This window comes from Telopea speciosissima, chromosome 3 (assembly GCF_018873765.1).
Source record: "Telopea speciosissima isolate NSW1024214 ecotype Mountain lineage chromosome 3, Tspe_v1, whole genome shotgun sequence".
Taxonomy (NCBI): Eukaryota; Viridiplantae; Streptophyta; class Magnoliopsida; order Proteales; family Proteaceae; genus Telopea; species Telopea speciosissima.
In genome coordinates, this window is record NC_057918.1 from 2,324,082 (window position 1) to 2,350,769 (window position 26,688).

Genomic DNA, 26,688 nt, shown 5'->3' on the forward strand with positions numbered 1-26,688 from the left:
AGAACGGCAAGAAAAAATGATGATAAAAGCTAGATTTGGACAATCTGATCCACTAGCTGGAATCCAGCATGCTCGCTGTGTATATGATCATCGATGTCACAGGGATGACACATTTCACTGCAATTCCATGATTAGATCTCATGTCGACAGAAACCAATTTAAAGAGTCCTTGAACCTTTATAGATGCCTTTGTAGCAAAACCCTTTTCGCCCCAGATGATTACAAGTTCTCATCCTTGGTGAAGTCCTCTGAATTCAATTTGGCCATTAAAGGAGGACAGCAGCTCCATAGTCAGGTGTTGATGATGGGTTTTGGTTCTGATTTAGATCTCTGTTTTTGGTGCTCTTTGGTTGGAATTAACAGGCCATGGTATTAGCTACCATCCCCCGAAATTTCATGTCAATCTGAGCCCATTTGGTTGAGATTCAGAACCAGAACTAATCTGGTTCTGTGATGGATCTTTACACAGAGAATGAATAAAGAGAATTTAATTCTTATCAAGCCCGAGCTCAAAGGAAAGCTCGTTGGCTGCAGGGTTGTTCTTGCTCCACAGACCAAGTAATGGAAGAAAAGGTTCAATGAAGAAGAACAGGAGGGAGGACAATAACGTCATTCTACCCTATCAAGGGTATATTGGTCATAAAATGTCTAAAACACTCTTACCGTTCGCTACTAACGGGAACAACTAACGGAGTGGGTTTACTTATTAATTATTTTGGGAAGCAGGGGCTGTATGTGTAAATATCCAAAACTCATGGGTAAATCTGTAATTAGGCCTTACCTCAGGGGAGGTAAATCTAAATTTTCCTTTTTTTTAAAAAAGTTGTTTGGCTTGTGGGGGCCACAAATGTGACCAAAGAATCTATGTTTCTGTTGGCTTAAAGCGTTCAATAAGTACTTAGAAGACTATCACTGCAGATTTATTACAACATCACTCTAAGACGAGGTTCACCGGGACAGTCCTGATAATTTTGAAATTTCAATGAGGATTGCAAACAAATTAATGCCAAAGTACCACATAAATTTGATGATATTGATTCCTCAATCTTGAAAACTTCTTTGCTTCACAGTGAGGCAAAGATAATTAGTGTTTGATATAAACCTCTTGTCCTTCCAAACCAAACTATTCAAAGAGAAGAGTATTAAAAAAGAAGATGAATTTGAATGAATTTCAAACCAAGATTTCTAGAAAGGGAGTGACATCAGACATATAAATAGATATAACCAATAAGGCTAAATTACTACATTCAATCCACAAGCATCAACAAGAGAAGTACCCAGGTTTTATGCTCATAGAAAAGTAAATAGAGATTATTAAATGCCAGAAAAGAGAAGAGAATGAAAGGAAGTTAGGAAATGCGAGGCATATGCCATAAAAATCCTTCAGAATGTTCTTACCATGGGAACTACAATGTCTTCCTTTCCTGTGGTCCTCAAAAATGTGTAGGACAACATGCCAATGCTTTGTGTTGGGCTAATGAGAAGCACAAATGAAATGATTAGTTTTAATAGTGAAAAAGGTAAACAAAAGAACGGAAACTTTAGAACAAAACAATCACAAAAATCTATGTACAACGAAGAGAAGTGCACCTAATTATAACCGTTCGCTCTAAAAAAAAATTTATTTTTAAAATGTACCAGAAGTAATATGCTCTTTAGAGGTGCACAAAAGTTTATTGCAAACTGCTTTAAAAAAATTAGTACTAAAAAAAGGTTGAAGCAACAGGCTCTTTGTATCAATACAATTCATACACTAAGATATTTAATGATAGTAACAAAAATTATAACATTGATATGTATAATAATCCGATAAATGAGGTTGACTTTTTTCTTCAAACAGAAAAAAATATAAAAAGATGTCCCCCTCTTCTTTTTCCTGAGCATTACCAATAATATTAATGTCTTGGATTTTATATATATAGAATTATTACTATTACACTATAATACTTATGGTCCAATATGAGACCTCTATACACCGAAGTCCGGGATTCATTTTCATCACTGTTTAAACCCTTAAACAAAAGCTAGAATCAACAGATTCTAAGTAGAACATCCATCTCTGGCCAATGCAAACACGAATAAGTATGACCAAGTTACACTAATGTAGCTTTATTGAATATGAACCCCAACATCTCTGTCATGATATAGTGAGATCAAACAAATCCATGAGACTTCCAGATACATTGAAAAGAGCAAAAAGAAAAAAGAAACTATTCTGGGAAGAGGGTGGAGGAGGGGTGGGTAGGGGATTCTCATGTACTCATTAGATGTGTAAGACTTGCCCGTATTCATATATATATATACTATTATGCATTTTAAATTTGTACTACTCCATTTTATTGCATTCATTTCTGTAACACCAGCCTGCCAAATATTTATAGCAACAACCCCACATAGTTGTTATCATATTTCTTATCAACTGTTACAAATTAATCTTCCAAAATATATAAGTTTTAATGACTATATTTAATTATTGGGATAATTTTATACTTTCATTTATGAAAAGCTTATCATAACAGTACACTATTTTTTTGCCACATGGCAGGATGATGTACCAATTCTGACAAATGAATAGACTGGTCTAGGTTTGGATAAGCCATATGTCAAATTCAGACTTAAATTCAATCAAATACCCTCCCATGTATGTCCATGTATCCTTGTACCTTTCAACTGTCTGTGTATATCAAATACCATCCCCAATATATTCCTGCATCCTTGTATCTTTCAACTGTCCGTGTATTTCAAATACCCTCCCCTGTATATCCAAGCATCCTTGTATCTTTCAACTATCCGTGTATGCTAATGCACCCTTAGATTTTCAAAGCTTTATTTTTCCACTCAGCAATGTCCGTTTGGGCTGACACTTCGACATGCAGGCAATGGATCTTGGGGTACCTGTTATGCAGTTCAAAAGAACAGGAAGGCCAGCAGCAAACCTGGATATCAAGTTGGACCATAGTTGTCAAGGCGGCGCCTTGGCGTCCAGGCGGAAATGTGGGCTCTAAGCAGGGCTACGCTTAATGTGAGTCATGAATGGCGATCGCTTTGACCATCTTGGCATCGCCAAGGCGGTTAAGGCGACGCCTTGGTGCGCCATATGGTCTAGTCGACCACCATTCAAGACTCATGCTTTGTTTTTTGATTTTTTTTTAATGTATTTTATTTTTTTCTTTTTTCTTGATGTATATGTTTATTGGTTTGTGTATAAAGATTTTAATGTACGCTGCTACATGGGTGATGCAGATTTATCACCAAACTGGGCTTCTTTTATTAGGAATAAGTCTAGGGTTGGGTTACATATATGTTGGGCCTTTGATCCCATGGGTTTCTAATGTAATAGGCCACTTTTATGGGCCTAAAATATGGGTAAATAGGTTGCATACGGGATTAGCTCCCATTCTTAGTTTTATTTTCATACTTAGCTTTTTATTTGGTGTTTTAAATTGAACCGGTTCAACCAGTGGTTCAATTTAAGTGATTTTATTAGTTTTTGTTTTAGTTGTTTAGTTGGGCTGGATTAGGACTCTATTTTGAGTCTATTTCAGTTTCCTAGTCAGTTTAAGTTAGCTAATAGGTTAAGGATTGGGTTAGGCCATTTCTTTTTAGTGTCTAAGTCTATTTTTTAGTCTTCTATATAAGTTTGTAAGGGAGGCCAACATTGAACACGAATTTGATTAATAAAAATTAGCTTTATGCTTGCTGCCATTGCTGCTGCTCTTGTGAGTGTATATCCTTGTGGATCTCAAGGTGGAAGGGATTGGTGGATCTCCAATCGACTCCTTGCATCGTGAAGATCGGGAGGGCTGCTACTTATCTCCTTGCATCGTGAAGATCGGGAGACCCCATTGTTCATCTTCAAAGCTGCTGCCATTGAAGACCTGTAACAAGTAAGAAATTCTACAACTATTCTTCTTCCTTCTAGGTCACATACAAGGTGATTTTCGTGAGAATTCTGCCCAGCCAAATCTAACCATTAGAACCTGCTAAAAATTTGATCGAGTCTTCCTCAAACCCTAAGAGAGACTCGATTCAAATTTCAGCCCCATCCACCCAGCCGATTGTCTGAAATTACAGTTTTACCCCTCTCTCCTACTTCTACTAGGAAACCTCCATAACTTCGAATCTGTCCATCAGTTTCAAACCAAACTTTCAACATACATCCCTTACATCATTGTTGACACTCGATCCAAGTTTCAGCCCCAAATTCCCACTCTAACCCCTCCATTCCTCCACTCCATTAAACCCAAAACCTGCAACTCAATTCTGTCCAGAATTGCAGAATTTCAAAACTCATCCAACCCCTAACCTTTTAATACCATATTGACCCCCTAGACCTGCCCATTAATACCCTATAAACCCCTTTCCCAATATCCAACCCAAACCCTAGGAATTGACCTAAATCCTAGTGCTGTCCATTCGAACCAGCAGCCCCTTTTGTTGTTTGATCTTGTTGTTTGGCTCCTAGTAGGTCTCCTACCTATCTAGGACTACATTAATGGGATAAATAAGTTTTAAAACTAAAAACTTAAAAAGTTTAAAATCTAATCTATCTAAAAAGTAAAAGAGTAAAATCTCTAAAACCATCGATGGCTCGACTCCTCTCTAGCCTCTGCGCAACAGCAAGTCTGAAAACCCTCAACTCTTCGCCTCTTCCACTTCCGGCAAGGCGGCAGCAACAAATCGACTCTTCCCATCTTCCGGCAAGGTAAGTCTCTTCTTCTTCTCTATAACTCTGTTTTCCTTTTTCTTTTTTTTAATTTAACGCCTGCTACTGCTTCCCGTCAACAGAAACTCGACTCTTCCAATTCCGGCAACAGCAACTTGACTATTCCGGCAAGATAAGTCCCTACTCCGATATTCCCTAGTCTTCTTCTTCTCTGTCTGAGTGTTTTCCTTTCTTTTTTTTTTAATTTTAACGCCTGCATCTCTGTTTTTTTCCTGTAACTCTGTGTCTCTGTTCTTCTCTCTTTTTTTTGTGCTTGGTAAATGTTAACTAACTTCGATGCTTCATTGCTTCTTCTCCTTCTTCTCCTTCTTCTTCATCTGTACTTAGTAAGTCTGAAGTCCGTAAAGCCTACTGCTGCTGCTTCTTTTTTTTTTTTTGGCTTGATTAACTGCTGCTTGCTAATTGCTTCTTCTCTGTAACGCACTAAATATTTGCTTCTTCTCTTCTTCTTTTTTACTGCTGCTTGCCTGCTTCTTCTCTGTAACTCACTAAACTGCTGCTTCTTCTCTGTGCTTTTTTTTTTTTGCTTGGTTAATGCTGCCTGCTTCTTCTCTGTAACTCACTAAACTGCTGCCTTTTCTCTGATTTTTTTCTTAAATGCTGCTTCTTCTTTGTTTTTTTTTTTTTTTTTTGTGCTTGGTTAATGTTGCCTGCTTCAGTGCTTCTTCTCTGTAACGCACTAAACTGCTGCTTCTTCTCTGGTTTTTTTTTTTAACTGCTGCTTCTTCTCTGTTTTTTTTTTTGAACTTCTTCTTCTTTATAGTTTTATTAGTTTGTCTTGATTTTTTGACTTTTTTGTAGTCATAAACTCATAATTCATTACACAATGGATGGATTGGATGACAATGGCACTCATGGTAATGTTGCAAGTAGTGGGGCTGATAACGGCAGTACTGCGGGGTATGATCCATTCAAAGACCCAAAGAGGAAGGCCAAATCTGTTAGAGTTGATAGTAGATATGTATCAGGGGTAGTTCAGGAACTAGACTTTGGACTAGTTGCCTTATTATGTATTTTAACCTTTTATGTCTTTTTACCTTTTACCTCCCGAGGGAGGTGGTTGTAATACTTTTAGTAGTTCTATTGAAGTAATATAGATGTGTTGGAGAAGTTACTCCAACACACAACATTCCACCGAAATACACTCTTCTTCCCTCTCTTGTCTCCTCCTCCTTCCTCCTCCGTCTCTAACATCTTCCTCCTTTCTCCCTTGCTTCCTTAACCTAAAACTCAACTTGGTATCAGAGCTGTTGGTTTGACAGTCGTATTTAGCCTCTTTCTTCTATTCTTTTTCTTCTCTTTGGAATCCTAGGATTCAAAGGGTTTCAAGGAGAAGTCACCAATGTAAAAAAATCTGGTATGGGAGTATGAAATAGGTTGGAAATAACCTACTCAGATGTTTGAAGATGCTCTTTGAGCTTTGTTGAAGCTCTTGTGAAGTTTTGAAGCCATTCCATCCACTCCAACAGTTACCGCCAGCCTCAGCTTGGAGTTCCTGGTTCTCTCTCTCTCGGCCTGAGTTTCAGCCTTGGAATGGCTCAATAGGATCGCCTAAGGGTGCTCTTTTCATCCGATCTGGTCTCCTTTGCAGCTTGACAGCTCTGTTTGAGCAGTGCTCTTTTTCGTGGGATCTCTGTTCCTGCCCAGGTAATATCGTGACTGCAGTTTGTCTGTTCCTCTTGCATTTGGACTGCCATGTGCTACTGTCTTTGTTGAGAAATGCTTAGAACCAGCCTGTATGAGGTTCTTAAGCTTGTTTCAGTTGGTGTTATCCCTTGGTGAATGCTAGGGTGAAGCTCTTTCCTGTGTTTTACCTGCTGGATTTTTTCTGCCTTTTTGGAATCCTTATTTGGGTAGAGTGTGTACTCCCCACTTGAATCGATATTCTAAGGTATTGTCAAGATGGCTGAATCTGAGACTTCTGGACTTGGTGTGGCTGATTCACAGCCTATTCCTTCTCCCACAGCCCCTCAATTGGTCTATGAAAGCACACCTTTACAGATTTCCTTTGTGAAACTTGATGGCATCAATTACTTGGACTGGTCACACTCGGTGAAGCTTTCCCTTAGGAGCAAAGGGAAACTTGGGTACATTACAAGTGCTATCAAAGCCCCAGAGCCGAGTGCGCCTACTTATGAGAAATGGGAGACTGAAAACTCTACAGTCATGACCTGGTTGATCTTCATGAAGCCCGAGCTTGGGATAAGATTTATAAGAAAGGAGACTGCCAAGGCCATCTGGGACAGTGTCGCTCAGACCTTTGACAGAGTGGGTGACTCTGCCAAGGTCTATCAGCTTCACCAAAAGATTCACTCCATGAGGCAAGGGGACAGAACTATCTCTGAGTACTAGAATGCCTTCCTTAGTCTTTTGGAGGAGTATGACCACTACAGAGATCTCCATTTGACCAACCCAGCGGATGAAGCAAAGGTGTATCATACCCTTGAAAAGGAGCGGGTCTTCTCTTTACTTGGTGGTCTGAATCCTGACTATGAGCCCATCAGACTCCAACTTTTAGGCCGGTCTCCTCTTCCATCTCTTAGTGAGGTCTGCAGTTACCTACAGAGTGAGGAGACTCGGCGTGTTACTATGGACCCAACACCAGCATCATCTCATGAGAGGTAAGCACTCAATTCCAATTCTTTCTGAGACACCCGTGGAGGTAGTAGAGGCCAAGGGCCCAACCATGAGGCAGCCAGTGCAGTGGAGACAGTTGGTGCCAGTGGAGTTGGGAGAGACAGGTTTAAATGTGATCATTGTGGGAGAACTGGGCACACCAAGGATAGGTGTTGGTCTCTTCATGGTCGTCCTCCTAGAACACGTGGTCGTGGTGGTCGTAGAGGGGGAGCTCGGGCTCACTCCGTGATGACTGAGGCAGATGCTACACAGGATGATCCCACTTTGGTTGATACAGTTCGCCGGATTATATCCCAATTGAGCACATCTCCTATATCTACCGTGGCCAGCTCATCTTCGTCCTCAGCCTTGCAGGTCTCCACTACAGCTTCTACTGCAGCCCAGTCTTGGGTCATTGACTCTGGTGCCACTGACCACATGACTGGTACGTCCTATAATTATGATTCCTATACCATTTGCTCTGGTAAGGATAAAGTTAGGATAGCTGATGGATCTCTTTCCTCTATATCTGGTAAAGGTAGTATCCCTGTTACCTCATCTATTTCCCTACTTCAGTTCTTCATGTTCCTAACCTTACAGTTAACCTTTTATCTGTGAGTCACTTAACTAAATCTCTAAATTGTTGTGTCACATTTTTTCCTTCTCACTGTCTTTTTCAGGATTTGGTGACGAAGAGGATTATTGGTAGTGGACGTAAGGAGAAAGGCCTTTACTTTTTTATCTTGTTTTACCCACAGCTCAGTCCTATGTGTGTGGACGTGAAGATAGTAGTTCTGTGGAGTCTGTTATGTTATGGCATCGGCGTCTTGGCCATCCATCTTTTGTTGTAATGAGGAAACATTGGCCTCACTTATTTTCTTCTGTTGCTTCTTCTCATGTCTTTCAATGTGAACCATGTATGTTTGCCAAACATTGTCGTTCCTCTTATCCATATCATGGTAATAGAACTGCTGCTCCTTTCCATATTATACATACTGATGTTTGGGGACCTTCCCCCACTACTTCTTTATTTGGCTTTCGTTACTTTATGTCTTTTGTTGATGACTTTTCTCGTGCTACTTGGACTGTTCTTATGAAACATAAGAGTGATGTTTGTGAAGCATTTCAGAATTTTTATCAGATGATTCTTACTCAGTTTGATACTCTATCAAAATTGTCCGGTCTGATAAAGGGGGAGAATATATGTTTAGTGGCCTCCAAGCCTTCTTTACTAATAATGGAATTCTCTATCAGCTAGCGTGTGTTGACACACCCCAACAAAATGAGGTTGCTGAGCGGAAAAATCGCCATTTACTGGAGGTCACCCGTAGTCTCTTGTTTCGCATGCATGTTCCCAAGACCTTCTGGTCTGCTGCTCTTCTCACTGCTTCTTTTCTCATCAATCGCATGCCAACCAAACTTCTTGCTTTCAAATCTCCCTTAGAAGTCTTATCTCCACAGGTTTCTGCTTTCTCTCTTCCTCCTAAAATCTTTTGCTATGTTTGTTATGTGCATGTTAACAAATCACATCACACTAAATTTGATCCCAAAGCCCTCAAGTGCCTTTTTCTTGGCTACTCTTCTACTACCAAAGGTTACAGGTGCTATCACCCATCTTCTCGCAGGTGCTTCACCTCCAAAGATGTCACCTTCCTTGAGTCTGTACCTTTCTTTGCCCCATCTCAGCATCCTCTTCAAGGGGAGAATTGTAGAAATGAACAGGCTATTGATTTCCTTCATTACCCTCTACCTATCTCTCCCTTTATGCTTGACATTGGAAAGTCTGTGGATGTGGATGATGTACATGCTGATTTGGTGGTTGACAGAACTGCCAGTGGTCCTAGTAAGGAGAAGGATTACCACATTACATACAAAAAAGGTGAAGGCTTACATAATGAAGGAAAGAAGACCTATCAAGAGTCCTCTTTGGATCCAGATCCACATCCTGAGATTCATCCTTCTCAATCAGGTGATATCCCTTCTTCTCCTTCATGTGATTTAGACCTTCCTATTGCTGTTCGAAAAGGGAAAAGAGCTTATACTAACCCTATAACCCATTTTGTTTCCTATGATGCTCTTTCTCCTACAAGTCTTACCTTTATTACTGCCCTCTCTACTGCTTCTATTCCCAAAAATGTTATTGATGCTATGTCTGATCCAAAGTGGAGACAAGCTATGTCTGAGGAAATGATGGCACTTGAGAAGAATGGTACTTGGCAACTGGTGGATCTTCCCAAGGGACATCCCTGTTGGATGCAGATGGGTCTACACAATCAAGTACAAATCTGATGGCAGTGTTGAGAGATACAAAGCAAGGTTGGTGGCTAAGGGATATAGTTAAGTCTATGGAATTGACTATCAGGAGACATTCGCTCATGTGGCCAAACACAACTCAATCAGAGTTCTTTTGTCACTGGCTGCCAATAAAGATTGGCCATTATATCAGTTGGATGTGAAGAATGCCTTTCTTCATGGCGACTTAGAAGAGGAAGTGTACATGCAAACTCCACCAAGCTTCAAAATGCCCTCAACTGAAGGGAAAGTGTGCCTCCTCAAGAAGGCACTATATGGTCTCAAACAATCACCAAAGGCATGGTTTGAGCGCTTTCGGCAGGCCATTTTGAAGAATGGATATTCCCAGAGCCAAGCTGATCACACTCTCTTTACCAAGCGGGGCAATGGTACCATTACAGCCCTCATTGTCTATGTTGATGATATTGTGGTCACAGGAGATGATATAGCTGAGATAGGTAACTGAAGAGTTACTTGGCACAACAGTTTGAGATTAAAGATTTGGGCCCCTTGAAGTACTTCTAAGGAATTGAAGTATCAAGGACCAAGAAAGGAATCAATATATGTCAACGGAAGTTTGTTCTTGATTTGTTGACAGAGACAGGAATGTTGGGCTGCAAACCAGCCAATTCCCCTATTGAGCAAAATCATAAACTAGGAGCAGATTGTGGTCCTTCTCTTGTTGATGCGGGAAAGTACCAAAGGCTAGTGGGGAAGCTTATCTATCTTGCCATGACACGCCCAGATATCTCCTATGTAGTGGGAGTGGTGAGCCAATTCATGCATGCTCCCAAGAGTGGCCACTTGGACGCCGTGTATCGTATTCTTAGGTATTTGAAGTCTTCCCCAGGGAAAGGACTGTTGTATGCCAGACACAACCACTTGAAAGTGGAAGGTTTCACAGATGCAGATTGGGCTGGCTCCATTACAGACAGGAGATCTACCTCCAGCTATTGTACCTTTGTGGGGGGAAATTTGGTTACATGGAGGAGCAAAAAACAGCATGTTGTAGCTAGATCCAACGCAGAGGCAGGATTTAGAGCTATGGCTCATGGAGTATGTGAACTCATATGGTTGAAAGACTTGTTCAGGAACTGGGATTTGACACTGAAGGCCCTATAAGACTCTATTGTGACAACAAGGCTGCCATCAGTATTGCCCACAATCCTGTTCAACACGACCGAACTAAGCACACAGAGGTTGATAGATACTTCATCAAGGAGAAGATAGACTCTGGCTGCATTTGTACTCCTTTTGTGAAGGCTGGTGATCAGCTGGCAGATATACTCACCAAAGTCCTTGCCTCTCCTCAGTTTAGTACCCTTCTAAGCAAGCTGGGAATGCATGATATATATTCTCCAGCTTAAGGGGGAGTGTTAGAGTTGATAGTAGATATGTATCAGGGGTAGTTTAGAAACTAGACTTTGGACTAGTTGCCTTATTATGTATTTTAACCTTTTTGTCTTTTTTACCTTTTACCCCCTAGGGAGGTGGTTGTAATACTTTTAGTAGTTCTATTGAAGTAATATAGATGTGTTGGAGAAACTTCTCCAACACACAACATTCCACCGAAATACACTCTTCTTCCCTCTCTTGTCTCCTCCTTCTTCCTCCTCCTTCTCTAACATCTTCCTCCTTTCTCCCTTGCTTCCTTAACCTAAAACTCAACTAAATCAAAGGACCCAGGGTGGAAGTATGGGTATTGGCCTGACCTTACAGACAAAAACCTTGACAAATGCAATCTGTGCAAAAAAGATCTCAGAGGGGGGATTAAAAAGATAAAGCAACATTTGGTAGGTGGATATGGAGATGTTGCAAAGTGCAACAAGACAACTGCAGCAATTGCTCAAGAGATGAATGCAGCTTTAATGCGCAATAGGAAGAAGAAGTTAGCAGATATATTAGATGATGATGAGGGAGGAGAGACACACGTAGAGGTTGATGAGCAGACACAGTCTTAGTCTGGTCTTGGTAGGTCCCAGTCTTCTACCAAACCTTATCCAAGCTCTGGGACAGCTGCAAAGAAAAAGAGGTGTGTCATAATTCAGCCACAAGTAAGGGGTCCCATGGATGCTCATGTGAGACGGACCCTTGAACAAGTAGTTGCTGACAGGAGGCTTAAAGGTCGTAACCAGACTACAATAGAGAGCCGGATGAGATCAGCTGAAGAGAAAAGGAGAGTTGATAATCATATTGTAGATTGGCTTTATGAGTGTGGAATCCCATTCAATGCACTAAAGGCAAGAAGTTTTGAGGTGATGATTGAATCTGTTGCACAGTATGGGTCAGGATATAGGCCCCCTACTTATTATGAAGCGAGGGTGCCTTTGTTAACGTCAGCAAAGGAGAGAACTGCAGAGATGAAAAAGACCTATGAACGGTATTAGAAGCAATATGGATGTACACTCATGTCTGATGGGTGGACAGATAAAAAGGGAAGACATTTGATCAACTTCCTTGTCAACTGTCTGAAGGGGACTTATGGGTTCTGTTGATGCATCGAGTTATGTACAACATGCAAATACGTTGTTTCAATTACTTGATAGCAAGGTAGAAGAAATTGGGGAAGAATATGTTGTGCAAATTGTTACAGATAATGCTGCCAATTATAAAGCAGCTGGTGCATTGTTGATGGAGAAGAGGACTAGGCTCTATTGGACTCCTTGTGCAGTCCACTGCATTGACCTTATGTTGGAAGATATTGGTAACTTGAAGGCATACAAGAAGGTGATAGTGAAGGCTAGGAAAATAACAACATTCATCTACAGACACATACGCCTTCTAGATGCCATGAGAGCTCAAACAAATGGAAGAGATCTTGTGAGGGCTGTTGTAACTAGATTTGCAACTTCATTTCTAACACTCCAGAGCTTATTGAGGCATAAGGATGACTTAAGGCATTTATTTATTTCTGATGAATGGAAGCATTCTGATTTGGCAAAGACAGAGGCAGGAAAGAAAGTGGTTGAAACAGTCTTTGCTATTACATTTTGGAATGGTGTGGAAAACTGTATTAGAGCATCAAAACCACTTATTGTTGTTTTGAGGATTGTAGATGCTGATGAGAAGCCCGCCTTGCCTGAAGTCTATGTTGCCATGGAAGAGGCTAAAAAGATGATTAAGAAAAATTTAGGAGATAAAGAGAGGTTGTAGAAGAAAGTCATAAATATTGTTAATAGCGATGGGAGTGTTAGACGGAGCACCCATTGTATGTTGCTGCATTGTTTCTTAATCTTGGGAAGTTTTATCAGTATTCAGAAACTGAGGATTATCAAATGAGACAGACTTTACAAACAGCTTTTAATCAAGTCACTTCAAGACTAGTGCCTGATCCATCTTTACAAGACAAGATATTACATCAGGCTGGTGAATATAGAAATGCTCGAGGTCCTTTTTCGGGCAGTATGGCCATTAGACAACGAACAACTATGAGTCCTAGTAAGTAGCTAATTGCCTAATTATTTTATATTATTTAGTTATTTTGTTTGTAGTTTGTACCTACTTTGTATGATATATTAATCCAATTTTTTTCTTATATTTATACTTTATAGTTCTTTGGTGGGATACACATGGAGGTGTTGATTCTGAGCTTTCAATGATTGCACGGCGTTTACTGGGCCTTTGTTGCACCTCTTCTGGTTGTGAGCGCAACTGGAGCACATTTGATTTTGTAAGTATTTTGTGATTATATTCATTTTTTTTATTTTTAGACTTTTAATTTTGTTATTAGTTTATAGAAGAATGACTTGGGATCCTCTATTGAATTCAAATTCACACTAAGAAGAGGAATAGACTAGAACATGAACGTTTGAATGATCTAGTCTATGTTCAATACAATCGCCGCCTTCAAGAAAAGTTTAGACAAAGGCGTGACGAGAACAGAAATTATGATCCCCTATTGCTTGATGAGCTATACTGGACTAGTGAGTGGATGGTTAGCCAACCAATGGATGATTTAGTCCATCCCCAGGATGATCTCACATGGGGCGCTGCTGATAGAGCAATGGGGGCATCTACATCATTTGAAGGCCAAAACCAAGCAAGGAGAGCTCAACCATCAACCTCTGGAGCAATCGGGTACACAAGTCGTAATAGAGGGACGGCCCGGACGACTGTTGTTGAAGATGATTCAAGATCAGATGGAGATATGGTAGAAGAGGAAGATGTGAATGACGACGAGGATGTCGTAGATGATTTTAGAGAAAGGGCACGTGGTTCCATGGAACAACAACAAGAAGATCATGATCAACTACCAACTGCTAATTTACTTGATGATGATTTTGATTAAATCATTTGACATTTGTATTTGGATTGTGGAATTCTGTGAATACTAGCTTGATCAATGTGATCATAGCCCAGCCTTTATTTATAATCTTGAAATCAAATGACAAAAATATAACTAAGCAATGTGGGATTAAAACCCACATACAAGAATACCCCCATGGACAGATTTACCCTTGGACCCATATTACAACACTCCCCCTCAAGTTGGTGCATACATATCAAACATGCCCAACTTGCTAACAGTAGGAAAGAACAATTTTGTATTGATTCCTTTGGTAAGGATATCAGCCAACTGTTCACTAGACTGAATAAATGGAATACAAATAATTCCTTGTTCCAGCTTCTCTTTGATGAAGTGCCGGTCAATCTCAACATGTTTGGTCCGATCATGTTGGACCGGGTTGTGAGCAATGCTGATTGCTGACTTGCTATCACAGTAGAGTCACATAAGAAGATCAGCACTCATCCCCAAGTCTTGAAGAAACCCCTTGAGCCAAAGAAGCTCACAAATACCCTGTGCCATAGCTCATAATTCAGCTTCAGCACTAGATCGAGCCACAACAGCTTGTTTTTTGCTTCTCCAAGTAGTTAGGTTACCTCCAACAAATGTGCAATATCCAGATGTGGACTTCCGATCATCAGGACTACCAGCCCAATCTACATCAATGTACGCTTCTATCCGGAGATGGCCGTGTGGAGAGAACAATACTCCTTTCCCTGGAGCTGACTTGAGGTAACGGAGAATTCTGTATGCTACTTCCAAGTGAGAAGAGTGAGGATCATACATGTATTGGCTGACAAGGCTTACAGCAAATGTGATGTCTGGCCTAGTATGTGAGAGGTAAATCAATCGACCCACTAACCTCTGATAGCTGCCTTTGTCCACTGGCTCACCTTCCTTACTCTTCAAATGTGTGTTGGGCTCCAGAGGGGTATTTGCTGGTTTACACCCAAGCATCCCTGTTTCTTTCAATAAATCCAAGGTATATTTCCTTTGAGAGAGAGATATGCCCTTAGCTGAATAGGCAACCTCAATCCCTAGGAAGTACCTCAATTTGCCCAAATCCTTGACTTCAAACTCCGTGCCCAAATAAGCTTTCAGCTTCTGAATCTCATGTGCATCACTGCCTGTAATTACTATGTCATTAACATAAACAATCAAAAGGGTAACTTGCTGTCCCACTCTCTTAACAAACAATGTGTGGTCTGCATTACTCTGCTTATACCCATATGCGATCATGGCCTTGTGGAATCAGCCAAACTAAGCCCTTGGGGACTGCTTCAGACCATACAAGGCCTTCTTTAACTTGCACACTTTCCCCTGAGTCTCTGAAGAGGTAAAACCCGGAGGTACCTCCATGTAGACATCTTCTTCCAAGTCTCCATGTAGGAAGGCATTCTTCACATCGAGTTGTTGAAGTTCCCATCCTTGATTTACAGCACAAGAAATGATGACCTGTACAGTATTCATCTTCGCTACAAGAGCAAAAGTCTCTTGATAATCGATTCCTTGGGTTTGAGTGAACTCTTTGGCGACTAATCTTGCCTTGTATCTCTCCACAGAACCATCAGCCTTGTGCTTCACAACAAAGACCCATTTACAACCAACAGGCCTCTTCCCATGTGGAGAACTTACCAAATCCCAGGTCTGATTTTTCGCAAGGGCAAGCATTTCTTCATTCATTGCCTCCTTCCATTTTGGTTCGGCTATTGCTTCCTGCCAAGTGTTAGGCATAGAGACAGAGGACAAAGAGGATATGAAAGCATGAAAGCATGAAAGGCAAGAGTTAGAGAGTTGTAGGACACAAAGTTTGAGATAGGATGCTGAGTACAACTTCTTTTTTGTTTGCGCACAGCAATGGGTAACTCAAGACTAGGATCAAGAGGGGGCTTACCCGAAGAATGACTAGGAGCAAGATTTTAAGTAGGAACAGATGCCGATTGCGTAGGTGGTGCAGCAGTGGTGGTTTCTTTCTCTTTGTACCGAGGACCATCTGTAGGAAAATCAATTCCCCGAGTGTATTTCTGTTTCACAAGTCTCTCCCCCTGCACCTGTTGCTCAATCTGTCCCACTTCTTGTTCTTGACTTGTAACTCCATCCTCTAGTTCAATAGAAACATCTTCAATGGTTGGTATCTCAACATCTAAAGGAGCAATCAGCGGGACCTCTTCATTACTTAGAGTCTCCCCCTACAGAGGTACCGGCGGTGGAAAGTAAGCCTCCGACTCCCAAAAGACAACATCCATGGTGACCAACACCTTTCTGGTAGGAGGATGGTAGCATTTATAGCCCTTCTGAGTCGGTGAGTAACCGAGAAAAATGCACCGTAATCCTCTAGGATCAAGCTTACCCTGGACGTGGTGATCCACCTGTGTCCCCCTTTGGATAGTCCGTCGTGTTAGAACTCCTGTTTGATATACATATTGTTTCCTCTCTTTCCTACAAGGTCGGCCTTTTAGAGGAAGCGGTTCCAACATGGTATTAGAGCAGGCAGGGGTCACGGTATCGAGTCCCCCTGGGAGCGGGCAGGTGTTGAATTATTTATCCACCCATGTCCCCCCTTTGGATAGTCCGTCGTGTTAGAGCTCCTGTTTGATATATATATTGTTTCCTCCCTTTCCTACAAGGTCGGCCTTTTAGAGGAAGCGGTTCCAACATGGATATCTATGAATATTTTGAGTCTTTGACATTGACACTCAACTTGACTCTTGACTCTTGAGTATTTGAGTATTTGACTGCTTAAACTAGGATATTTTGAGTCTTTCATATTCTTCGTCTTATTTCCTTTTTTCCCCCCTTAATTTGATTTATTTCTTCTTTCTTCTCTATTAATTGTTTTTAACAATTAGCATGCTTACATGCATTGTTAAATGTTAATTTTCAGGATTGATACATGGAGTCATGGACAATATGAACATCCTGATTCTTGACAGTTGACATCTCTTCAATTTTGTCATTTTCTTGGTAGCATCCTGGTTAAGGTATGCTATGCAACTATGTCTTTTATGAAATGATGATAATAGTTAGTTTTTTATCTAGGACTTAGTGATTATTGTCTTATTGATTAGTGATTAACTGATTACTAAATAAGTGAATGTTGATTAGTCATTTGTGATTTTGTGCTATGTCTTTTAGTTTCTTAATTAATTGATTATTCTGAATTTTTGTGTCATGTATGATTTTTCATTTTGATAACTTGAGGTGGCTTAAATTTAAATTTTAATGATATAAGGTATGATACTATGATGCATCATGCCATCATGTATTAAGTGTTTGGGGGGGGGGGGGGAGGGGGAAAACTAACACTAGACCGCCTTTACCGCTTAGGCGGCCGCTCTACCGCCTAAGCGCTTAGACAGGCCTCCACCGCCTTGGACCGCCATGCCGCCTTGACAACTATGAATTGGACAAAGAATGGACTAATATGTTTAACTTTGAGTGTCCAATGTTTATATGGGTAATTGGCTTAATATTTTTGGGTTTAATGTTGTAATGGTCCAATTCTATAAGCCCAAATATAAGGGATTTGAGTCCTATACGAAATTTGTATTAGTTTCTATTTCCGTAAGATGTTTTCTTTAGTTTAGTAGTGTTTCTAGGTAGGTTAGATATGCTACCAGACACAGTTTCTATTGTTAAAGTTCTAGGATACTTTCTATTTTGACGAAGACTTTAGTTAGCAATTCTCCCTACCATACATAAGGGTTTCCTATTTTGCTTATTTCCATGAAGTTTTAAATAAAGAGTAGGGGATCATATCCACTACAAACGATCTGAGAAATAATTTAGACTTGGCCCTTGAGCTTGTGAGTTCTGTGAGAAATGACACATGGTTCTGTAGGATTCAGAGCTGTTTATATGGGATACAGTAGGGAACCCTTGGTGGGATGCCAAGGCCAGAGTTGGTAGGGTATATTCTCCACAGTTAGGTGCATAGTTGTCGCGTTAAAGAGGGGTCCAAAGGCAAGGCGACCAAAGCGCCTGGATGCCTAGGTGTTCGCCTTGACAACTATGTATATCATTATATTTTCTTTTTCTTCTCTCATGGTCAGACTTTGTTCTCTTTCCTCAAATTCACACTAGTTGCTTTTCTGTTTTGATTTATTGATCTTCGTTCTGTCCTATAAGTCCTATTGAATTCTTCACAAGTTTTAGGACAAGTTCTATTGCAGAAACAGCCTCCATATTGCTGACAGTACACTGCCCTCTTATAATGTCCTGCGGCAGCACTATATGTTGCTGTGATTGCCATTTTCCTGCTAGCTTCTAATTCCAAACTCAGGTACAACTTTCTTTCCTCTAGTTGCTAATTTCCTTCTGTGTTTTCTATTACAATTCCACATGCTATTTCAGTCCTATTAAGTTATTAAATCTCAACTTTCTATTATAGTTACTTGCTATTTTGGTAACACTTTCTAAATTCTGGTTTCTAGTTGCTGCTTTCTATTGGTTTCTAAATCTAAGTTTCTAATTTGGTGACTTGCTACCTCATATCATAAAATATATAGTACTTTTTCTAAATCAATATTTATGGATATTGATCGTCGCCTGGATGCACGTAATTTGTATTCCGAATGCTAGTGACTTGGAATCCTATTATCCATACTAGCCAATTAGGAGGGCTGACATGTTACATGTTCAACTATCCCGACCTTCAAAGTTGATCCTCTGCACAGTCCACTGGGAGGATCAAAACAAATAATGTCATTTTCTTTGTTTACTAATTTGGGATCACCAATATGGACTCAGATATAGTACCTTTTTTTTTTTTGATAACTCGGATATAGTACTTGAAAACATCTCACGATTTCAATCTATCTAGGGTCATATGTATGATAAACAACAAAGCACTTAATACTACTTCAGCGCTAGTAATTTTTTGGCACCTGCCTCATATTTTTAACACCCTCAACTTATAACAAACAACTCCTTAAAGGTGTACTTCCATAATATATTGCTGGCTTTAGCCATGTTATAGAATCTTCTCTTTGACTTTAAAGGTATGCACTTGCACCAAGCATACATCCTTGAGAAGCACCCACCTCTTCATCCACACTACTATAAATTTATGGGAGAGAACTCTTAATCCCTCTCTCCTACTGATGAACCCAAAATCATAGATTCTTATCAATCAGAACTATATCATTGGCAGCAACATACAACGTGTGAATTCCTTGTTCATATTGTAATCAACTCACACATAGCTCTTTAACTGAAGTAAGAAATGTATGTAACATAGCTGTTACGGCGGCTAGGCGAATCAAGGCGGTCGAGGGGTTTAAAAAACAAGTCGACACCAACAAGGCGTCGCCTGGGCGACCAAGGAGACACCAGAAATCAGGCGAGAGAAGGCGCCTTGACAACTATGGTATGTAAATGAAAACAATTGATTTTCTGACTCTATTTCCTACCCTGCCCCCCAAAAAAGAAGTTTCTGATAACCAAGTTCCACATTATAGTTGAAAGATGACAAACTAAATTTGCGGTAACCTCAAACAAAATTGTAAGAGCTACATGGAAACCATGTGGTTACATAAAAAATATAGTATCACCTTTCAGGGGAGGGGGAAAAACTGATTGCAGTCTAATTGTGCAAAAGAAAACCAGGAAACAGGAAAAGCAGTTCCCACACCAAAAGCAAGCATATACAGTTCAGTTTGTTTGTCATTGCAGAAGTTAAAGCATGACAAGATGATGGCAAATGCCATGTAACACAATACCAAATATCAAATATGTATTGCAAGGGGAAAGGGGATCCAACCTTTTTCCATCCTTTCCATGACAGCGAGAGAAAACAATAACATCCGCTCCAAGCCTCATGGTACTAGTCTTAAAACCATTTCCATCTGAAATAATAGCATGAAAAAAAAAATTACTAAAGAAAATTTCCCTAAAAAATGTAGGACTAACCAGAATGTCTAGTTGCCGAAGTAAGATCTTACATTGTCCAATAGTATTTGCTATTTTGCTTTTTACAGAATACCCAAGAGACATACACTGCCGCACTTTATCTGGATCCATCCCACCACCATTATCTACAACAGAGAAATCAGATATTAGCACAGAAAAAAAAAGACAATGCTGCCAAATGACAAGACCCTGGCAAGGCCTAATGACCAAAAACCCCAAGCATGCCCCAGCATGGCAGGTTCCAACTCAACCTGATAACTTTCTCTTTTATCTTTTTTCAATCCTGGACAAAAAGCAGACAGGGTAAATGAAAATTGGGGTTTGAGACGTTTGACGAGAACAAGATGTATCAATTTCCAGTAGATTTGTCTAGAAAAGCGGTTCGACCATACAACGATCTAGAATCCCAAAAAATTAGCTTAGCTAGCAGCGCAAAAAGACCCCACACATTCATCACATCATCACCAACTAATTCCAATACCCTCTCATAACAAAACCAAAGAAAACCCTGCTTTGAAATAAGAAATATGCAATTTCAACAACTGACACCATTATAGTGCCTCTCGGGGGCTGAAGAAAACTTCACCACCAAACATAGAAGAAGAAGTTGTATAGTTCATGCAAAGTATTACGGCAGGTTGGTATCAGATCACTGGGTCATCCCTGGACCAGCCTACTTATTAGTTATTAGTGGCTAATACCAAGTCCAACCAAGCTGAACAGTCTCCAAGCCTACCTTGTCCAAATCCACCACAGCAGCACAAGGAGGAAACAACCAACCAGTAAAAATGCGACAAAATCAACAGAAAAGAAACCAGGATCCATACCTTCAACCAGCAACATTTTGCTCCCATCCTTGGTGTTCTTTAGCACATCTACATTGACATATGTAGCTCCATTGCAAACCTGGAATTAAAAAAAATGTTTAACACAGATAAAGAAGAATAAGAGATTACAAATAAGCTCTTCCATAGAATGCAAGGAGGAAATATTAAGATGAGAGATACCTCGTCTAAAGAGTTGTCCAGAAGCTCTGCAAAGGCTGTGCAAATGTATTTCCAGAAAGATCATTATATCAACAAAATATTAAACTCTATTCCAAAACCAAGAAGCCATGAATAATATGTTCAATTACTAAGTAACAAGTTTTAAGACTTGATGTTCACATGTTCAAGACCAAATTAAGAAGGCAAGCCTACCTCCAAGAGCCCATTTGTGGCTGGTTGCATTTGAATGTAGAAACTTAGGATGCACCCTGACATGATCCATGCCACCTGCAGATAGAGGAGAGAGAAAATAATAAAGAGATGAATCCTATGGAAACTAAAACTAGTAATGCGACCCACAAAGGTGATATCAAGCCAAGAGAGTAGGAGAATAGAGCAGGAGCATGGATTGTAACCAAGAAATGAAGATATGGAGAGACATATTTGATAAATTTGGAAGGTTAAGAGCACCGACTATTCCACAAACATATATTTACTATAAAAAAAAATGCTACTGAGAATTTGCTCAGGACTCAAGGTCTATGACTAAAGTTGTAGCCAAGTCGATGCTACCCATAACCTATTAATCTTTAGATTTGTATAAATCTCAAAATGCTAGTACATTTTGATGTAAAAATGTAATATGTAATATTTTTGCTTTTCTTTTAATTTTGATGAGGTTCCTTTCAATTTGTTGCCTCTATGACAATAACAGCTTTAATAATAGAAATTTAAGAGGATCTTGTCAGAGAAAAAACAAAAATATTATGAAATAAAAAGAAGAGAAGATAAGGGCAAAACACTTCTCTCTCTGTAGAGGATAATATATACATCATTACATGCACAAGAAGGAACAGGGGTTGGAGCTAAGGCCAACTAGAAAAATTCACAGTAAACACATCATGCATACGGGATACCACATGGGAGCTTCAGTGTAACCAACCCCTTCACAACTCACACCAAATTTCTCTCCTAAAGGGTTTTATCACAAGGCAAAACTAAAAATTAAATGGTTGCATGGTCAGTAATTTGAGATTTGTTTCAACTAATGATAATTAAAGGAGAAATCTAATAACTAATGAGCCATATGGTTGAGGATGGCCACAAAATTTGTAGGGGCCTATGGGCTGCCCCATCCATCCAAAGTTAAGATTGTTGGATGCCCCCCTTTTACTTCTTTAATTAAATGGTGTTGACTTGACACCAAATCTAATTTTCCTTCAATCCTGTAAGCGAATATAATTTTCCTCCAAAGTTAATCAATAAGATGCCAAAACAGCTTTTCTATCATTGCTTGACAGCCTTAGAACTGTTTCTTTTTTGGGTCGACAAGCATATGTCAAGTCAACTAATGATTTCATGCAACTGACTATTACACGACCAGTACGACTTCCAAGTACTAGCTGCAGCAAATAACTATTTTTTTTCAGAATTCATATTCAGAAATTCCCAAACCATTTTTCTCCTTTCATCAAAAACTTGGTGTCCACAGAGGTTTCTTTGAAATGAAAGGAGTTAGGTTTTTGCAATGCCATTGATTGAGTATTTGACACTCCTGCTCGAAGTAAGACTAAAAACAGAACATAAACTTAAAATCTTACTAATTCTAGGAGTTGACTTAATAATGAAAACCAAACCAAATAGGACTGGACTTGTAGAAACCTAATCCAGCCTGACTAAGAACTGTTAATCATAGTCAAAACAGGAAAAGAAAAACTTAATAGATCTCACTTTAAACAGAACTCCATAAGAGACTAGGAGTAGGATTCAAACTATGAACATGATTGCCAGGAAGAATAGGATTCTCAGAGAATAGGAATAGAATTCGTAGAGAAACTACGATTCTAGCCTTGCCTTCTTCTTCCTTCTCTGGTACTGTAACTTGTACCTAGCTGCATGGAACTAAATCTTGGTTGAAACTAACCAAAATCTCCCAGTTGTCTCAGTTTCGAGCTGGGCCAAAATGAAACCCAAGTTTCAACCCAGGGAGGCCCAGTGTTAAAACCTCAAAACGAGACCCACGACTCAGTTTCAGACCTCACCAAAACCAGCATCAAAGCCGAGATTTAGAACCTTGCTTAGCTGCTGCCTCACCAAACCCAAGAATTCCCAAAACAAGGCCTGGTATAAAAATTTTAAGTGCATTAAATTTCCTGTAACACAATGTTCCTAATCACTGAAAACTAATGCAATGCTCTGTAGAGCATATTCAGACCACTCAATTGGGATACTTCTGCATTATCCAAGAGGACGGTTTATCTAATCCCTTAATGGATACTGTCAAGTTGTGCTCTTGCTGTAAGATGATACTTCCGCAAAATGGCCAAAGTATCCAACAAAACTAACGGTGCAATGTCAAAGTAACATAGTTCTCCGTACTCCATATATAAAGTGCGTGAGGAGAAAGAAGTAAGTTCAATTATAATATTATTAGCACCTTCCACACACAGACATACACCGGAGAGGGTGAGAGAATCGCTCCACAATAAACGCGGGGGGGGGGGGGGGGGATGAGAGCAAAAATCTAAACACGAACTCCCTTACAATGCGATTAAAAAACCAAGAACAAAACTTGAAGAAACTACGCGTCAGAATAAAATCAACCATCTAGTATTTCATTGCATTCTGAATGACAATATCACGGATAGCGACGTACTATACGTACATAGACACGGTGGGAAAATATTTAGAATGAATAGAAATTATGTGACTTACCGACGGTCGATCCTGAACCATCGCCAGGTACGCCTTCATAGTCTCCAGCCTTCCAAAACTGCTTGCAGCCCTGAACCAACGCCCCTGATTGAGATTGCGGAATAGGCTGCGGCAAAGGCAAAGCTTCATCCTCCGGAGGAAGGGGGTCAAGAAATCCCAAAGGCAAAACGACTCCCAGTTTATGCTTTTTGAAACACTCGCCATCACCATTCGAAACCCTAAATCTCTTACCGTACGGCCCAACAGTGGAATCATCATCGGAATCATCAGAGTCTGAGGAGTATGAATCACTGCTACTAAGTTCAATAACGGAGACAGGTTTAGAGACGTTTCCCGAGGGTCTCTCCGCAGGGAATTCTACTGTTTCGAAGATTTCTTGTTTAACAATGGCATCCATGGCGATAGAATAGAGATGCTTCGGTTTATGAAAAACAGAAGAGGAACCAGAAGATCGATAGATGTATAATAATGATTTAGAAAGAGTGCGAGGGGTAGCGGTTTCAGTTCAAGAATTTCAGATTTCCGTTTCCGTTGGACGAACGAGGCGGCGAGATAGAACGGATTTTATTCGATTCACAAATTTTTTTCAGTTGGTATAACGAGGCGGTGAGAGGGAAAGAATTTTTAATCGTTTCACAACTAATCTTTTCTCATAATCTTGGTAGCTTCCTTAATGAGTCTGTTCCTAAAACGAAATCTGCTCTATATACGCAATAACGCAAGTATATTCATGGTTGGACTTGGATCACAGATTCGATTAGGAGAATTTCCATCACACCCTCGTACTTTGTCTATATTTATTCAAACTCCTTTACTTATTTTTTTTCCTAATTATCTCAAAAAATAAAATTTTCAACTCTCTTTCTCTCCTAATTATTTAAATTCCTTAAATTACCCCTCATAAGACGCAATTGTACTCTTCCCACCCTACACCAACAACTGGGTGGAACTAAAATTTAATTATTATTGTTCTTGGACTGATTGATTCGATTGGGACTAGGATCCTCTGCAGTATCGGCGGGGTGGTGGTGCACATCCAATGGCACAACAGAGGCCAAGTGGCACACATGGCCTTTGTTGCACCGCTGGATGTGCATCCCCACCCCACTGGTACTGTAGAGGATGTTAATTCGATTGACAATGTAGAAGAATTCAAGGATTGGAATGTCCTTTGATTCACTTGCCGATCATTAACATTAATGGTCAGAGCAGAGTCTATCTATTAGGGGTGTCAATTGATCCGGTTCCTTAATGGTTCCTACCCATGGGATCAGGGCCTGAATCGGACTAATAAGTTAATCAGTTCCAAACTTGAGATCCATGGTCATTAACTAATGGGTAGGTCCGTTTCGATTCCTAAATGGTTCCAAACAGTCCAAGAAAATAAAATAAAAATGTCAAACATGCTACATTTATTCAATAATATTACAATTAATTTCATTCACGTGAGATATACAACTCACCATCATCTATAATTTCTCAAATCACATAACTAGCCATATGAAATCTTGTTTTGTATTCAATTAATAAGTAAAAACACCACCACATTCGTAAGTTAGGGTTATTTTAAGGTATGTTCTTAAGTTAGCATATGAGACCAATGGTACCGGTCAAAATGAAACTAAAAAAATAAAGGGTTTGACATTAGCTCTAATGACCTTAAGTCTTAAAAATTATATAATATATAGGGCTAGGATGTGAATTTGTTCCGGTTCCACCGATTCCTAATTGGTCTATCGGTTCTAGAACTATGAATTTTTAGCACCTGCGGTTCCCCTGCTCGGTACGGTTCCCTAGTGCCTCTAATAAAAGGGGGTGGACCCCACCCGAGCAGTGTGTTCGATCAGGGGATGGAATGGTCATTTCAGCCCCCTTATGAGAGGAACCGCACAACCGTACCGGCCAGCGAACCTCAGGGGATAAAGGTCTCTAGAACTATTGGGAGACCAAAAACTTAATGGGTAGACCCGTAATCGGACAAATAAGCTATTGGGTGGATCGGTTCGGGTCTGGTTCCCGGTTCCATCCCCAAATTGACACCCTTACTGTCTGTCATTATTAGGAAAAAAAATGGTTGCGTTTTCATAAATGAGTCTCTCCAGGAGCACGATTTATGGCTCCCCTGCAGATTTGAAGCGATTCAAGAGTTCCATATATCTCAACCTCTCCCACAATATCCTCGAAGGAGAGCTTACTCTAAAAATGTCAATAGAAGTAAGAGTGTGAATGTTATGATTCAGCCAGACACGCTAGCAGGCAACGTGCAGGGAGGAACACGTAGATCACAGAGGCTGAGAAAACGCCCAGTGGCCCTGAGTGATTATATCTGATTATGCCGTTAGGAAAAGACAAATCAAACGTGATAGGGTCTGTCAAGTTGGTAGGAATTGTTAGAGGGAATCTTCTCCATTAAACCTTTATTTATTGTAATGCTCTGAGAATGAAGATTATGAAAAATATTAAATATTCTCTTCTCTATCTCTCGTTCTAGGAGGAAGACTACCCTCGAAGCTGGTCATCCCTTACCCCTTCGTAGAACACTGTATCATTGGTGCTTTCATCGAGTTTCAATATGGCCGAAGGAACTCGACTACGACAGTTGGATGATGCCGTTAAGCTATTGGGAGAGACCACTGCATCTCAAGGCGAACGCCTAGACTCCCTTCAATCCAGTATTTCAGAACTCGTCCTTCGCTTCACAGCTATGGAAGGACGCTTGGAGCAGAACCTTCGTCTTGCTGCTCCACCGCCCATTGTTCAACCTTCGCTCTTCTCTGGTTCACCACTGATACCTCCGGCTAATCCTATCCAGACACGCACGATGAAGTTGGATTTTCCTCGTTTTAACGGCGATGATCCTGTCGGCTGGATATTCAAAGTCGAACGCTTCTTCAACTACCATGGCACTGCCGACGAACAATGTATTCTGATCTTGTCATTCCATATGGACGGATCGGCACTCCAATGGTTTCAACTGATGCATCATTTAGCTCAGTTCACCACTTGGACTGCTTTCATCCAAGCATTGGAGATTCATTTTTGACCCTCCGAGTTTGATGATCCGCAGGCAGCGTTGATTAAGCTTACTCAAACGACGTCCGTTGCAGAATATCAGGGTCGCTTTGAGACCCTTGCCAATCGCACAGTTATGGTTCCTG

The 26,688-nt window shown here is 40.2% G+C and overlaps 1 protein-coding gene across 2 annotated transcripts in view; it reads right to left on the reverse strand.

Annotated features, from left to right (window-relative positions):
• Positions 1 to 23,990, reverse strand: part of LOC122656696 (protein MICRORCHIDIA 7) — a 38,913-nt gene extending 14,923 nt beyond the window's left edge. Inside the window, exons 1-7 of one of the 2 annotated variants that reach the window (XM_043851309.1) lie at positions 23,538 to 23,990; positions 21,029 to 21,110; positions 20,837 to 20,871; positions 20,657 to 20,735; positions 19,862 to 19,954; positions 19,681 to 19,765; positions 1,399 to 1,477 (exon numbers count right to left, since the gene is read on the reverse strand). In XM_043851309.1, coding sequence (XP_043707244.1) covers positions 1,399 to 1,477; positions 19,681 to 19,765; positions 19,862 to 19,954; positions 20,657 to 20,735; positions 20,837 to 20,871; positions 21,029 to 21,110; positions 23,538 to 23,927 — 843 coding nt within the window. In that variant the 5' untranslated portion in view covers positions 23,928 to 23,990. Of the gene's footprint in view, positions 1 to 1,398; positions 1,478 to 19,680; positions 19,766 to 19,861; positions 19,955 to 20,656; positions 20,736 to 20,836; positions 20,872 to 21,028; positions 21,111 to 23,530 lie in introns of both variants that reach the window. The other variant, XM_043851310.1, reaches the window with a different exon arrangement.
• Between the last annotated feature and the right edge of the window lie 2,698 nt (positions 23,991 to 26,688).